We start from the raw sequence: 17,718 nt of genomic DNA on the forward strand, positions 1-17,718 counted from the left end.
CTCTCCCGCCTCTCCTCTGCTACACCGCCAGAGTTGGAGGTCCCGGCTACGCCCGAGCAGCCGCCTCCACCTGCGGCTCCTGCGCCTGAGCAGCCGCCTCTGCCTACGGCTGCTATGCCCGAGGCGCTCCCTCTGCCTCCGCCTGCAGCTACTCTGCCCGAGGCGCTCCTTCTACCTCTGCCACCGCCTGCAGCTACTGCGCCCGAGGTGCTCCCTTCGCCTCCACCTCCGCCTGCTGCACCTTCGCAGACTGAGGCCTCTGCCTCCGGCACCTGCTACACCCGAGCAGCCGCCTCCTCCTGCAGCTCCGCAGCCTCCACCTCCTGCATCTCCGAAGACCGAGGCACTGCTTCTGTCTCCGCCTGCGGCATCTCTGCGGCCCGAGGCCCCTCTGCCTTCGCCTGCATCTCCACAGCCCATGGCGTTCCTGTTTGTCCTGCGACCCGAGATCCTTTCATCTGTCCTGCTCCCTGTTGCAGCTACGCCCGAGGCACCGCCTCCACCCGAAGTGCTCCCTCCGCCTCCTGCTGCAGCCGCTACATCCGAGGCGCCGCCTCGGCCTGTCCCTCCAGCTCCTGTCCCTCCAGCTCCTGTCCCCCCAGCTCCAGTCCCCGAGGAGGTCCCGGACAATCCGACCACTGCTCCTCCCTCCTTGGAGGTAGAGGAGCTAGAATGGGACCCCTCGGGGACGTTCCTAGTGACTCCTCTTCCCTCACCCTGGTGAGGTCGACCGAAGCCTGGCCCTCACATGTCTGTGTCCCGGAAGGAGAGAGGACACAGACGCAGGGTGAGGGTCCCACCCTCCCTGCCCCTTGGTTCGCCTTTGCTCGCCTTGGCTGGGGCTTAGGGGGCGCCTGGGAGTCCTGGGCCTCCCGTTCAGCTGTCACCTGTGGGTCCCCCTCCGAAGCCTCGTCACCCTGCCTCACTCCCGCCTTCGACTCCTTGTCGGTTACCTGCAGGTTCCCCCGCTGCGGCTCCACCATCGCCTGCGGGTCCCCCTACTCCGGCGCGTCGGTGGACGTTGCCTGGGCCAGCTATGGCTTCGTCGTCACCTGCTGCAGCTCCCCCTCCCTCCTTGCTTTCCCCGGTGTCCCCTTCAGCTCCTTCTTCGCCTTCCCTGGTGTCCCCTTCGACTTCCTCCTCGTCCCCTGTGTCTGTCCCTCGCCCTGCCTCCTCTGCCTCTCCAAGGTTCCCTCTGACTCCGGCCTCCCGGTCGCCTGCGGCCTCTCCGGCTGCTGCCCCTCACCCGCTGTGGCTCCCTCGGGCTCCGCTCTGTCCCCTGACCTTTCTTGTATGGCCTCCTGTCTCTGTTCCTCCTGTCTCTGCTCCTCGTCCCCCTGTGTTCCCTCCGTTTATTCCTGGCTCTGTGTACCACTTCCGGGTGGCGCGGTTGGCGAATAGGGGGGCTAGATCCGTGTATGTTATTCCCTGAGTCCTTGAGGAGGTCCCAGACAGTCGGCCGCCTCCGGGTTCCCCTGCCTTGACTCCTCGGTTGCCTGTGGGTCCTCCCCACTGCGGCTCAGTGTCGGACGGTGCCTTCCCCAGCTTTGGCTGCGCCGTTGCCTGCGGCGGCTTCCCCCTCCTTCTCACCTGCGCCATGGTCCCCTCCGCCTTCCTCTTCTCCTCTCCCAGTGCCCCCTCCTGCCTCCTCGCCCCCTGCGAGATTCTCTCCTGCTCCAACCTCCCGGTCGCCCCTTAGTAATCACGTGTGCAACCCTTGCTGTGACCAGCTGTTTTCTGTCAGTTTGATTCCTCCGGGGGGCAGCATGGTGGTGCAGTGGTTAGCACTGTTGCCTCACACCTCTGGGACCCGGGTTCGAGTCTCCGCCTGGGTCACATGTGTGTGGAGTTTGCATGTTCTCCCCATGTCGTTGTGGGGTTTCCTCCAGGTACTCCAGTTTCCCCCCCACAGTCCAAAAACATGCTGAGGCTAATTGGAGTTGCTAAATTGCCGGTAGGTGTGGGTGTGAGAGTGAAGGGTTGTTCCCTGCCTCGTGCCCATTGCTTCCGGGATAGGCTCCGGACCCCCCCGACCCAGTAGGATAAGCGGTTTGGAAAATGTATGGATGGATGGATGATTCCTCCGGTGTATTTAAGAGTCTGTAACCCCAGGTCTGTCATTGACATTTTGATGTTACATGTTCCTGTGTCCTGCATTTGAAGTGATTCCAAATAAACCCTTAGATTCTGATTCCTTGTCTCCCCGTTCCTGCTTCCGTGTCCAGCTATTATAACAGTAATGGTGAGTAAAGGGTGTTATTTCATGTCTAATAAAGTTAAAAACCATATTTAGAACGTCGTAAACAGGTTTTCTACAGTATGGACTAACTACGGAAATATGCAATTTATAAAGAATCCTATTTTGTGGAAATTCATTTATCGTGGTAGAGTCTGGAACTGATTGACCGTGGTAAACGAGGGCTGACTGTATCTGCATTATTATTATTATTATTATTATTATTGTTGTTTACTTTTCGTAAAAGCTATTTTTATTGGACTATGACCAGTGATCGCATGTCCATGGTAGAATTGTGGGAAATGGATTTAGAAATTTCTGTTGGAGTCCCCCCCCCCCTGTCTATACCGTGGTTTCATCCTTGTAAATAAGTAATGTTAGACTGCGGCGTTTCACACATCAAGACTCACTTGCCTACTCTGTAGTTTCTTCTGTAGAAAATGAAAAACAGCAATACTGGGCTGGGTAAACTAGAAACCCATTCAAGTCAAACAAGCAATTTAGACACAAAATTCACACAACCCCCCCCCCCCCCCCCCAGAAATGTCATAATTTACCATGCAAATATATTTCATATTTGTAAATTACTCTTTGATAGTAGAATACAAAAGCATTGAGAAGATTCTCTTATCTGAATGTGCTGAAAAATCGCATTCCTAGGGCCACAAGCAAACCTGGTTTAGAACTCATCTTTCAAACAGGTAAATACATAATCTATGAAATCTCCCAAAGCTCGTTACTTTATTCAAATAAATTATACTGCCATGAATGTGAATAAGCATTTAAAATAACTTTACAAAGCAACAGAAAGGCATAGATCAAGAGAGCAGCATGAAAAGATTTCAAAGGCTTTGAAAATCTCTTGGAACACAGACAAGTCATTAAGTATATGCAACCATCAAAAATCTCTGAATGTACAACCATCCCAAACTGGACAGCTATGTCAGAAATGTTTGTCAGAGAAGCAGCTAACAATGATAATAATCATAATTAATAATTAATCGATTGATTGATTAATAAAATCTAAACAGTTTTCTTTCATTCAAAGCAAAAAATTCCATCCCTTGATAAATGTTAGATTTAAATTAACAAAGGGCAAATTAAAGTGACCAGTATTTAAAAACTGTATTTCTGGTGAAAACCAAGCTGGACTACAGCAGTCCAGGTCTATGGAGGCCTGAAACCTATCCCAGGTAGTAGAGGCAGGGGTAGAGCCTGGATGGGAAGGCAGTCCATCACTGGGCACATGCACTGTATGCTCACACACACTAAGGGCAGCTTAGAAACACCAGAAACTTATGAGCAAGGTCCTTAACCCCAGTTGCTCCAGGGACTGGCTGACTCTGGTTTCTCAAATGTACCTGGCTTTGGAGAAAGGAGTCTGCTAAAAAGATGTGAGGGCTTGTCTTTGGACTGCTAGAGGAGAAACATGCAGCACTGTGAAGATGCTGTAGGGTTGTCATGATATTTAATTAAATGCAAGTAACAAACTATTGGTTTCTTATTGGTTGGTCCATCAGATTGGCTGAGTGTGTCGTATCATAAATTAGTGAATGGAAATATATCCCATATACACATTTATAGCACTTTTATCTGAGAAGAGTCCAACATGTCAGTGTTTTATATACGGCAAAATGATTACCTCCTGTAAGCAATACTGTATGTAGCTTTGTATGCAGAGCCAGAGGGTTTAATCACCGATTCGTAAAAGTTCTGAGTCGCATTCATAGCACAGAACAACATTTCTCATTGTTGAATCATTGCTTAACTGTTCCTACTGTCAGTTGCACCACAGTTATTGACAATGAGTGACATGAAAATGTTCTTAAATGCTGACTCACTGAACGCATCACTCCCTCTATCACAAAAAATTTGACACATAGCTGTCCACAAAGGCGGAATAAAAAGATCTTCAACCCGAGAATAATAGTAATAAAAAAACTGTCAGGTTGAAGATTTCCTTGCACAGCAGGAAGACGATATAATAGCAGATTATACATTTCTAGGAACTTTCAGTTATAAATATCCTCAAAGTGGTAGGGGTACCTTATGGGTGAGACAAACATTATCTGCTTAACTGAATGAAGTGTTGCAGTAATGTTATCTACAGAATAAGATGTGCTTACAAAATTGACATATTATTCATTACTTATGATCATTTCTTTCCAAAACATATGGCTCCATGACCCCACAATTCCAACAAAATCATATAACACAAATTAATGTCATAATATGTCCTGATTTTCAAGAAGCTACTAACACTAATGGGGTTAATACAGCCATCAAAACTGAATTGTCTGTTTATTTAAAATATTCTTAATCCTTAGAACACGTGTTATAAATGCATTGGTAACTCATATGAAACAGACAGGGATAATATTATACTAGCAATAAAGCAGTGAACTTTATGTACAGCATACACTACACTACAGAAATACGGAGCATACAAACAGGTATGGTTTTGAAGTATGTTACGATAAGAGGTGAAACGTGACTGCTGAAATTAATATGGGGGAGGCTGTACATTGTTGGGGTAGTTTTACTTTCTGAAACATTTACATAGACTGACAGGGATCGCGGGTGCGGATGGGCAGGTAGGCGGGCAGGAGGCAGGGAAGAACGAATCATGCAGGCGAAAGTCAGGGAAAACTGGGATTTATTAAGGGGAAGATGGATGCGGGCAGGGCAGGACAACAGCACTAACATCAGCTAACATCAATGACGGACCACAAGCAGGCCAAGACATGGACTGATAGAGAACAAAGACAGGGCAAAACAACAGGATACAGCTGGGCATGATTAGGGAAGCACACGGGGATAATCAGGGGGGCGTGGCACACACGAGGATCGGACGAGCCGGGCGTGACATAGAGTAGAATGAATAAAGGGAAATTCCTTCAGAACGTTTAACCATTAACTGTATGACACACATTTAACCTTTAATTGTACGGCATGTTAATATTTGACGGTGCATTTTCACTTGCGTGGAGTGATTAAGCGGATGTTTGCTTATACTGTATATTCCTGTTATGACATTTATTCCTTCCATTGTTTTTCATGCCATGTATACAAATGAGAATTTTTAGGTGAGCTAGTTATTAAACTTTATAATATTACAATATTTGAATTTCATATAATGCAAGGTTAATTTCTGGATTGAATGCCTAATAGCTGACTCCGTTAAAAAACTTGAAACTTAAATATTACTATATGTTCCCTTTAACAACAAACCAAATGATTACCATGACATAGCACTGGAAATATGATTATGAATCCATACCCTGTAGGAATGCTCAGAGAAATACAAAATATTGATGCTTCTTAAATTGGCGTGATGGAGTTTGGGAAAGAGCCGAGTGATGAGGTGGGTGATATATGCTGCTACTCCTACTGCATGTTTCCTGGGTCATATGCCTGCCCATTATTGGTAAGAAGATACAGACAGACCAGTGTGATGACATCTAATGCAATCTACGTGTGTTGAAGCCAGGCATTCATTTCCAATTTGTGTGAATAGTGCTATACGCGGACTGTTTGTTTTTTATTAATTAGATTCTGAAAATATCAGAATGACGGAAATTGTAAATTTCCTTAGAATTCTATTCTACTGTGATTATTATCATAGTATTTTACTGTGTTCAATTAAGTTATTTTGGCAACTGCAATAAAAAAAAATGTGGAGACAGTATGTGGTTTAGCAGGTTAGGATACTGTTCCATTTCAAAACCCAGGGTTGGTAGAGTGATTTTATTGTTGGGCCCCTGAGCAAGGCCCTTAACCCCCTATTGCTCCAAGGACTTCAGGACAATTCGGAGACACCAGAGTTGCTCAGTCTGCATGACTTTGCACAGGGCAGGTGAACAGCCAGAATTCAAAGGGTTACAGTAGAACTGTGCTCGACTGTTGTTTGGTTAAAAGGCCGTAGTATTTCAGTTAATGTTTTTTTAAGTATAATAACAGTTGGATTTTATTTCTTTCCTGAGCCAAATTAGACATTGTGTCTCTTTCAGGGCCCAAAATATTTCGACTAGATATTGTGTAGACTTTTTGGATCCTCAGTGAAAATTGCTCAGAGAACAGCAAGCCATTAACATTTGAAGACAACTGCTGGAGCACCACACAAATGCATGAAAATTCGTGTTTTTCCAACGCCAGTCAATGAAAACATGCTTAAATATATTCAAGGTATCTTTAATAACAATGTATAAACATGTGTGTAGTTAGGTGGATACTATGATTCCACAGTTGTTTTTGTGGGTTGATGGGCACAAACTTACTTTTATATATACATTCACCTTCAGTTTCACAAATTTTCACCGACAATGGAAATCTGGAGTCTTTACATCCAAACCCAGACTGTCTACTTTATCCTTGGAGAAAACATTACTGTGGATGGACAGCTATTTCCAAGCAAAGCACACTGCCACTTTATGTAATACCCAGCAAAAAGGTAGACTGCTGGCTGCAGATGTGCACTGTAGTCACAATACATCTCGAACATCTCGAAACGTCTTTGCTCATGTAAAAATGATGCTCTGAGTGCTCACCAAAGACTCAAAAAGAGTGGGGTCTTTCAGCTCATGTAGAGAGAAATGCCAGAACTGATCATTTCCTCGCAAATCAGAAACTGGCCAAGGAACTGTAATGGAAAATAACCAGCCTGCCTGGTACCATATAAGACATATTGTGATGTAAACCAGGTAGTTAACACTACTCAGTGAGACATATCTATACACAATGACCATATGCTCTCAGCGTAAAATTCCGGTGCACTGAGCATTCAGTATGCTGCACAAAACTGCTTTCTGCAAAAAATGAAGAAATCAACATCTTACAAATATATGCTGTGATTGCTGACATCTACATCTAGGTGTGGATGCACTAGGACTCCGCTCTCTGCTTCCTGTATTGTGTGAAATATCTATGTTTTAACACAGATAGATTGCATTAGATGTCATCACACTCATCTGATTACGTAAACATATTTTAACATTATGTATCTGGTTTGATGAGGGGAAAACTGGAGCCTCATATGTGATTGATTACTAATTAGTGAAATCAGTTCCAGACAAAATTCATTTCAATTTAATATGACAATTCATTAACATGCAACCCAGTGCATGGTCTAAATATGGATAGACTTCCTTACAATATATTAGTAGCAACTTTGTAATGAATTTTGAATATCAATGAGCATGAATCTTTATTAACAGGTGTATATAAATCAATTCATGCATGTGTCTGTTTTCTGTGCCCACTTGTCCTATTCAGAGTTCTTTAGCCTATCCTGGAAACTATGGGCACAAGGCAGGGAACAACCCAGAATGGGGCACCAACCCATCACTAAGCACAGTCACATACCATTCACACCTATAGGCAACTCAAGTTCACCTTAGCATTAGATTGGAGACCCCGGAGGAAACCCCACAATAACATGGGGAGAACATGCAAACTCCACACAGGTGGAGACTCAACGCTGGTTCCAGAGGTGTGAGGCAACAGTGCCAACCACTGCACCACCCCCATGTAGATAAATAGGCAAAAAAATATCCATGGTCCAGCTGCAATATATATGTAAATACTGCAGTGGTTATAGTGCAGAATTTCAGAAGTTGTGCTGTTAAAACTGGAATCAACGCCTGTGCATTCAATGCAGCCATATTATTACAACTACAGTGGTACCTCAGTATACGTCCTTAATCCGTTCCAGATACTTGGATTTATACCAAACAGGACATATAACAAACAGGACGTATACCAAACAAATTTTTCCATAAGAAGTAAAGGGAAAATGATTAATCCTTTCCCATGAAAAAAATCCTATTGCTATTGGCATTGATGGGGTTGTATAAAATAATTTAAACGCTGCTTCATACTAAAATACATAAATACAAAAGCAATTAGATGAAATAAATGAAAATTTAACCTCACTTTACCTTAGTGAAAAAACGCAAAAAAAAACACAAAATCACGTGAAAATTCACCGAGAGTTATACGCGGATTGTTCACTGAATGGTAGCAACTGGCGTACTGACACCCGTGGGTAGTCGAGGCTTTGTCTCGAGAGAGGTAAAGGGTGGCGCGCGGTGTCGTGACTCCTTTTGACCCATACAAGTTCTATTACAAACAAAGGTCGTATGCCAAGCAAAATTTTTCTCTTCCAAACAGGACATATACCAAGTTGGACTTATTTCAAAGCAGACGTATAACGAGGTATCACTGTATATCACAAATGAAAATGTTTACTGCCAAAAAAAGTTTTAGTACCTTTCTGCAGGATGCCAATTAAAGTCATAGCTTCAGGATTTCACTGTAGAATGTTACTTTAGACTTAACTTCAAACACTGTCTCAATCAACTTATGCTAATGTCAGTTAAGTAACTTTTTTATGTCATCCCTGAAGGCTCGCTACTAGACCTTTGTTTTTTAGTGTGAAAACAAACCAGTAACCCGAAAGGACATTTTAAATTGCATCATATGCAGTCTGAGTTTGGGCATCATACTATATATATTTATTAGGTGATTAGGTTTATGAGGTTATAAAATAATGTTAATTATATAAAATTAAATTGGATGCAGTTTAAACTACTACTGTACCTTACTTGATTCATACATCATGAAAAATTAAGGATAGTCAAGACTGTGCGATAACAGTTCATTTACATTTATTGTTTTACAGTCAAGAGAATGTCTTTGTGTAAAGCAGGAATTCCTGCCGCTGCACTTCATAATCATTTGGAAATAATGAACCAAAATGCAATTTTTATAAAAGGAAATATGTGGGGATATATAAATTAATCAGCTACATTGTCCGAATATGTATTTCTTAATAGACGAGTACAATGGGGAAAATTCCTTGACAAAACATTTCTGGTTACATGAAAATTGCACTGAATCACTTAGCTTATCCAGCCAAGATGTGATTGACAAAAGAAACATAGTTAATGCACCCATTCACATCCTCCTGACCAGCCATGAGACGTTCCACCTCATCTTCCGTCATCCTCTCGCCAAGAGTAGCCAGGACGTGCCGCAGCTCGGCTCCCATGACGGTCCCGTTGCCTTCCTTGTCAAACACTCTTAAGCCCTCGACAAAGTCCTCGAAGGTTCCTTGGTCTTTGGAGCGAGAGATATGTTGGAGCATTGGAAGGAAAGTGTCAAAGTCAAGCATCTTGCTGTGCATGTCCTCAGGCCGTGGCTTGCCAAGGACCTTCAGCACCTCAGCGTTCGTCGGGTTCTGGCCCAAGGCTCGCATCACATCCCCACACTGAGCATAGGTAATCTTCATCTCTCCTGTGGGCGTTTGGTCGAAGAGACTGAAGGCCTCCTTGAACTCCTCAATCTGGTCGAGTGTGTATTCGATAGTGACACTTTGCGGATCAAACTCAGGTGCCTTGGGTTGTTCTGGCTCTGGTGGAGGGGCTGGTTTCGGCGGAGGTTGTGCTTCCTTCTTGGGTTCTGGTTTTTTGGGCTCGATTTTCTTGGGGGCCATTCCACTTAACTGTAGCAGCTTCAGTACAAAGTGGAAATATGTGTGGAGTCGACGTAACGACATAAGTCACGGGAAGCTTTTATAGTGAGCGTTATCTTGTTGGACTGACTGCGTGGGTGGGGCTTGTGTCCTGCTATGCTAACTAGCGTTATATGATGCCATAAATGGAGGAATCTTGAAATAGACTTGTCTTCATAATGAAGCATTCTGCCAACACCTCACTGAAAAGGTCCCTGTATGCTATTAACAGCTCTTTTGCTACATACTCTTGACCTTTGGTTCTGGATTGATATAACAATCATCAGGAGCTGTACTTTATGTTCTCTAGATTCACACTTAGCATACTTTAAGCATATATTGAAACAGAGTTAGATAAGTAGTCAATTAGTAAATGTCTTGTGCAAATAATAAAATATATAGACTTTTGAAAATAATCCCCCTAACTCTTTTCATTCAGACATTTGTGTATCACCAATGTGGAATTAAATAGAATATATGAAGCACATGAATTATTATGAGAACATGAATGATGCTGTGGTGCTCCTGTAGCATTCCATGCGATTTATATGCAAGAACAAAGCGCTATAAGAGAAAGAGAAGAGACAAATGGCACTGAAACTTTTAGATAAGAATAGCAATGAAGCTTCTGTTTTGAGGGCTCTAGCATCTACGAGGATATAAATACTGGTTTAAGTAACTGGTTGAAAGGCTAGCAACTTATATTCGACTTTAAGATAAAAGTGTAACAAGGCTCATATGCTGGATTTAATAATATATGAGATATTTATTATACCATTTCTCGCTAATGAATGGAATGCCAATATCTCTGTGACATCTAGTTATACACAACTAACAACTAACACTGCAATACCATTGATATTTTAATGTCTCAATTGTGTGCTTTTACTAATTCATCTGTTTTTTTAATTTAATATATATATATATATATATATATATATATATATATATATATATATATATATATATGCAGATTTGTGTAGTATGTGTGTGTATATATATATATATGTACACATTGTGCAAATATATATAATACACAAATATATGTTTATATCCTGTTTGTGAGTGTATACCTGTTTATACAAACACACACACACACATGCAGTTTTGGGAAATGGAATGTAACAACATCAAATTACCAAAATTAGTGTAATGTGATGCCCATCAAATATTTTAAAAACATCCATCAGCTGATACTCTTTGGGGATGACCGACAACAGGTCTCAGTTCGTTCTTTGACTGTAAAATGTAACAGAAGCTTGTTTTCAGGTGTCTAAGGCAGGACAATCCATTATACACAGAAGTGTTGTTGCAATAGCCTTCCTGGTGTGTTTGTCATCGCCAGTAGCGCAAACTGAAGCTGAATGACAGGCCTTATGTCATGTAAGCCTTCATTAAGCCATTGAAGCCTTCACCTTGACTAGAACCCACACTTTTGTTTTATGCCCTTTGCAGAACTCAGCTACAGTAGCACTTGCAAAATCGACATTCAGAGTGTCCGAGTATTGCACTTGTTACATTGGCCGTGAGCCCTGCACTATCAGCTACCTCCTTCAGTGATGAAAACATGGAAAGAATTCCTACCCGTGACTCCCTCTGTACTTTGCTGTGTATTGCACCAACTCAGATGGCTTTATGCCTTCGTTTGACAGACCAAAAGCTCCTCTCCCTGCTTTTCCAAAATAAAGCATGTAATGGAAACGCATTAAGGTATTTCAGAGAAAAAAAAAATTGTTTGTTTTTTTTTTTATCTTCCTGATTTACTAGTGCCGTTAACTACAGTTTGGCTTTCAGATACATTTTTCTGTCTCAAAGAGGAAGGTGAGGGCTAATTAATAGCCACTAGTTAATAGCCAGTTCATTCGTAAACTTGTCAGTTGAGGATTCCTGCAGCTTGAAACACAAGTCTATATTTTAATAGATAGGATTGCTATACACAGTAGATAGCTTTAAGCTAATAAACATTTATAACCTAATATGTCACTATCATAACAGTGTTAAAATCTTCAACAATTTTTTTTACCTGTCTTCTGATTTAGAGGTTCCACGATGGAAGTGCAAATGGAGGGATGATTGGGCTTTTCCGATAGCTGCTTCCTCTCTATGGAATAGCTTACCATATCATATCAAAACCAACCCCTCATTAATCACTTTTAAATCGTTATTGAAGACTTACTTTTTTTCAAAGGTTAGAGTGAAACATTTCTTTCCTTTCTTTTGTTTTATTGCTGTTTGATTTAATATTGGCATTTTTATGTATAAGTGAGCTCACAGTGCATGCATTTTAATTAAAATTTTATGATAGCTATTAACGTTATAGTATTTATTCAAACATTTTATGATTGTACAGCACTTTGGTCAGCATCGGCTATTTTTTAAACATGCATATAAATAAATTTGATTTGATCTGATTTAGATATTTTTGTGTGTGTTCATTTAGCCAGAACTGTCTTCCATCTTTTGTGAATTATTACAGGCTTTGACCTTGCTGAACACTGAACACATCTTGAATCAGTTCCTATTGGCTCTGATGGGAAGTGATATGTCGGGATAAATACCCATGATCTGAAATGTAACTAACCCAAAATGTTACCCATCCATTTGTTTCCCTATCTCCACAAGAAATTCCTCGTGACTTGGGACCGTACCAGTGTGGTGCAAGAGCCACCAACAAGCTTTATGTTGGCCTTGATGACAACCTCAGCAAGTCTTTTAATGTCAGGAGATCTCCCAAAGGGAAGCACGGACCCAGAATTGCGGGACAGAATGATCTTTATTCGATCGACCAAGCAGTAGAGTTTGAAGGGACGAGATGTGAATCGTGGTCGTGGGCGATAGCTGGGGTCGATAGCCGGGGTGGTCAGTCCTACAAACAGGCACTGGACATGGAATGGGAGACGCGAAGTCCAGGGGCAGACAGGGCGGGAGACTCAGGAGCGGGATTGGGTCTGGGGAAGGAAAACAGAAAGGGTGAGGAGCACACAAAAGGCAGACGGACCAGGCAAGGAATCAGGGGAGAGCACGAGACAAGAAAACGCTTGGTATTGCTATGGGCCATAGGCAAATACTTCGCAATGAGAGATCGTGCACTCTCTGCTTATATAGCGCTCCCATGCGGAGCCTAACAGGCTGCTCCTCGATTAACCACGCCCGGGAGGCATGACACTTAATATCTACAGTTTGATTTTTTTGATTTCCCCAGTATAACATACGATGGAACCCTACCTCACAATGCATTCAGGCTGATAAGGTAATAGATAAGGGAACAGCAATGCCTTACATCATAGGACCTTATGTCCTATATCAAGATCTGCCCTGTAACACGATGAACAACTGATTCATCCCTTCAGCATTTTGCTACTTAAGGAGCTGCTATCTTTGTTCAATAGACATATCTTACAAATATCACTTGCTACTGTGTAAGCTGAGTCTCAAGTAGCACTAGCATTTACTCTATTTTCAACGTGTTGCTTGTCATTGAATCTAGAACAACACTCACATATTATTCACCCTGAAACCTTTCGGCTTTGCAGTGGTTCATTGTATGAAACAAAAATATTTGCCTTCCCCAATGTAGCAAACCACAGCATATTTACAGTGTAGGGTTTTGTATCTATTGTGTGATGTATATAATGCATACTGTGTTCTGATGGCCTCCTGCAGGAAATACTTGGGACTGGAAATGACAAATTATACAAAACTGTACTGACCTACAGATTCAACTAAGCCCTTTATTTTCTGACCTGCATGAAATCCAGAGTCAGTGGGAGGGAGACTGATAGGTGTAACTGTAGATAATGAGAACGAGAGAAGATGAGGAGCTGGGAAAGCCAGTCAGTGGATATATCAGTGGGCTGTCACTGATAAAACAAGGTATTTCCTGACAAAAGCTATTGAAGGCTGCCAGTGTTGTATTTGGACACGTACTACTGCTGTTTAAGGGGCTGAAAGGAGAGGCTCTGTGAAAAGTGCATCTGGCTAAAAGTGTAGCGCAGCTTCGATGTGGAGACAGCTACATTTTCTGGTCCTCATCAAAACTGTTACCTAAGTGCCATTGTTTAGCCTAATGCAGGGTTTAAAACATGAGAGCATCAGGTCACAAAGAACCTCCATACTCTCCTCAGTGTTCTCACGTTAGCATTCTATAACACAGACTGATTATAATATAAACAGACAGCTTGTCTTGAAGATGACCACAAAGGTGAGAAGTTGAATGATTATCCAATGCAATTATAAATTTGACTAAACACAATGGGTATGCCACTGAGACATTATATTTAAAGTTTTAATACTTTGAGCACCCGCTGCTGTTTATAATAATAATAATAATAATGATACCAAATCTGTGCAATATTAAATATTACATTCAAATAATTATGCTTTATGAATGCATTAAATGGCAACAAACATCCATCCATCCATCTATTTTCCAAACCGCTTATCCTACTGGGTCGCGGGGGGTCCAGAGCCTATCCTGGAAGTAATGGGCCCAAGGCAGGGAACAACCCAGGATGGGGGGCCAGCCCATCGCAGGGCAAACTCACACACCATTCACTCTCACATGCACACCTACAGGCAATTTAGCAACTCCAATTAACCTCAGCATGTTTTTGGACTGTGGGGGGAAACTGGAGTACCCGGAGGAAACCCCACGACGACATGAGGAGAACATGCAAACTCCAAACACATGTGACCCAGGCGGAGACTCAAACCCTGTTGCCTGTGAGGCAACAGTGCTAACCACTATGCCGCTGGTAACAAACATGATATTTTTAAATGAATTTAATAATACTGCAGGGCATAGCAATCTTAAGTAAAATGGTTCAATATTAATAAGATACCACGATTCAGAGTCGTTTTCGCTTCTATTATATCTTAATTTCATAGTTTAATTGTAGGTTAAAGGTGCTGCAGCTCTAGGACTATATTATATAGATTATTTACAAAGCAAATAAAAGAGCAACTTAGATATAAATAAAAAATTATTTTTAAAATTTGAGAATGTATTTGAGAAAACATGCATAACTGTAAAACAACTTTTAAATCCGCATGCAGGGTTTAAAGTGACTTTAGTAATGACACTGTTCTTGCCATCACTTTGTGGAATGTTCTGGATAAGGCGGACTGGTATTCTCTCAGCAGTCTGATTCAGCAGCTCTTTCAAAACCGTCATTGGCATCAGTTCATTCCGTTGTGCCTAGTTTAGAGTGACAGTCTGACTGAATCAGCTTGTCTAAGGTGCATCGCATTTCTTGATTGAGAAAACAGGGTTTGCAGGACACTCCCCTCATATTGACTATTTTTAACAGTATTCCAAACTGTGCTTTTCAATTTCTTTTATCTATGACTTGCTTTAAAGGCCCCTGGTGATTAACCGTTCAATACCCACTGGAAATTCATTACTTCGTCAACAAAGCTGACACAGGCTGAGAGAGGGAATACTCAATTAATTCTGTGGCTTTTTTTATATACCTACATTCATTTAGGTCTCTCAGCTTAATGAGTTCAACAACTAAACATTTAATTAATTATGGATTAATTAATATTTTTACATCTATATTTTTAAATGCTTAGTTTAATTTTTGGAACTAAAAAAATGAAATGACTTGGAACCATGTGGATTTATGCTTTTTTACACATATACATGAACTGAATAAATGTGTGACGAGGAAAGGCAGCGTAACTGGCCAGAGCCGGATTTGGATGATCTTTTGTGTTACCATGGCAAAGGACCACCAACTCTCAGCCTGCAGGTAACCTCTTTAATGAAAGCTATCTGATTCTCATTAGCCTTGGCAGCGCTGGATTATTTAGCGGGTCAGTTGGATAGGTAGTTGCAGAGGACTGCTGGAGAATGAATGGACTAAGCAACAAGGAGGCTTTCGGGTTCATGCTATTTCTTTATGTTTGAGAGGCTTACGGCTCTGTATTTTTTTGCATGTCTTCACTTGGTTGCAGCTGTCTTTCAGCTGGCTATTAACATACTATAGGTTTTGATTTTTTTGAGAAAACAAGCAAAGTTGCGTGACAACTATTTCCTGTACAGCACATAAATGAAAGGGCTCTTCTTCCTACAAAACTGAAAAATTTAAAGTTTTACGTTAGGACAATTCAAGGGTAGCATAGTGGCTCACTGGGTAGAATTGTTGCATCACACCTCCAAGGAGGGGGGGGAGGTAATGAGCATGTGCTGATACACAGCGTTGCTGCACCCATCACACGACGAACCACCTCAGGGGGGAGAACCCAAGTTCAGCTGTGGGTCGGGTGATACCTCAGCACCACACGAATTGAATGGAACAGTTTGAGGTTTTCTCTGGTTGCTGGAGCACCAATCCTCCAAGTTTCAGGGCTTAAAACCTGTTTCTGTGCTGGAATCCCAGCCAGGTTTTACTTCTGAATATGAGCAATTGGAAGATGAATATATGTAATTTATGCCTGTGGCTCAGTTTCGTGGTAAGGAGAGATGGAAATTAGATAATTTATAATTTAAGTAAATTTGTATAAATTTAAATGTACTAAATAATTATATATACTGAATCGTATATGAAAATGGTTAGATGGCTATCCACTGGATTCCATATGAATTTTAAATTAGAAAGGTTAGTTTATAAGGAAAAAAATAGTCCATCAAATTAAAAAGGTTACTGTATTTGTAGTCAAATTAAAATGTTATAGGCAAGACATTTATCATTTTGTTACTTATTGTTCTCTTAATTACTGCCTCTGAGGACATGCTGTAGATCCGAAATTGGTTTTACTTCCTTTGTATGTCCTTCCCATTCAGAAAAAAGAGAAGCACTAAATTGATATAATGTTGCAGTAAAACATCATCAATGTACTAAAAGGTGAAAAAGTTTTTTTTTTTTTAAAGTTTTAAAATTTCTTAAATGAATTGTAAAGAGAAATGTTTGTCTCAAAAAAAGTGGCAAATATTTAAAATGCTATCGTGGTTCAGGCAATATCCTGAATAAACAATTAACAACAATTAACAATTAAGTGAAGCAGGTTGTATATAACAAATAGCCGAAAGTTTGTATTCCCTCACTATTTAATTTTCAAAACTGTTAGGCGATCAGTGACTCAGTCTGCTGCGCTGTAGCCTCAAGTCTGCAGAGATGTGTATTCAACTCTTTTCCTTCTGGCATTACGCACAAGGTGTCCAGACATCTGAATATTGTAAAAGAGAACTTAAAATGTGAAATGCATGCCTGTTAATAGCTACCGAAAAGATTCAGATGCATTTTAGCTGGAGCCCTTGGGGATTTGAAGAATATTTTACTCTCCCCAAGGACCCCATATACTAACCGGAGAAGCCTTATTGTGGAGCTCTTTTTCTAACAGTCATTTCCTTGTTAAGACCACAGCAAGAAGCTCTCTTTGAGACACAATATAAAGTAATGAGAATTGTGGAAGGGAATAATGTCTGCACCTTTTGCAGTATGAAATGTTTTCATCAATTTTTGGTTGCCGTAGACTACAGAAAGGGTAAGCATTCATTGTTATGTTATATAAATCTTATTGTATTATAACAGAATGCATGACTGACCCAAGCATTCTTTCTACTGTCGACATATTTTCCACCTTCACTACCTCAGTCAAATGGCTTTTTATCTTTTTGCTGCAAATAAAAAGACTGTAAAAGTCATTCATGAGTAAATTCAACTGAAACATATAATTTAGCAATGTTTACAGGTATTGTAACACATTCATGTTAATTTGATCACAACAATGTTTTTGCCCATGTCAGAATTTTTCACGAGTTTATTCATTTTTCCAAGAATGGGGGGGAAATTGTCTATACCACATTTTTCTCTACTAAAAATATTCTATTTGTTTTCACGCTCGATAGTTTTCATCCCTGAATCACTATGTGTTTACATGAATTGTTGTCTCTAAAACTCCCCTAGTGTGTGATTGTTTGTGTGTTCTCTGTAGTGAACTGGAAATGTACTGAATATTAAGAGAATAT

General features: G+C 41.3%; 2 protein-coding genes across 2 annotated transcripts in view; one reads left to right on the forward strand and one right to left on the reverse strand.

Moving 5' to 3' along the window:
* The window catches only part of LOC125716164 (basic proline-rich protein-like), a 386,857-nt gene that overhangs the window by 329,536 nt on the left and 39,603 nt on the right, over positions 1-17,718 (forward strand). The window lies entirely within an intron of this gene.
* On the reverse strand, positions 8,885-9,806 carry cmlc1 (cardiac myosin light chain-1). Its single transcript, XM_048988362.1, has one exon. The coding sequence runs from the start codon at positions 9,789-9,791 to the stop codon at positions 9,141-9,143; it is 651 nt and encodes a 216-aa protein (XP_048844319.1). The 5' UTR covers positions 9,792-9,806; the 3' UTR covers positions 8,885-9,140.

This window comes from Brienomyrus brachyistius, chromosome 2 (assembly GCF_023856365.1).
Source record: "Brienomyrus brachyistius isolate T26 chromosome 2, BBRACH_0.4, whole genome shotgun sequence".
NCBI classification, from domain to species: Eukaryota; Metazoa; Chordata; class Actinopteri; order Osteoglossiformes; family Mormyridae; genus Brienomyrus; species Brienomyrus brachyistius.

Excerpts from the sequence above, each read along its gene's own strand:
- cmlc1 (XM_048988362.1), bottom strand. The coding sequence starts at position 9,791 with ATGTCGTTACGTCGACTCCACACATATTTCCACTTTGTACTGAAGCTG.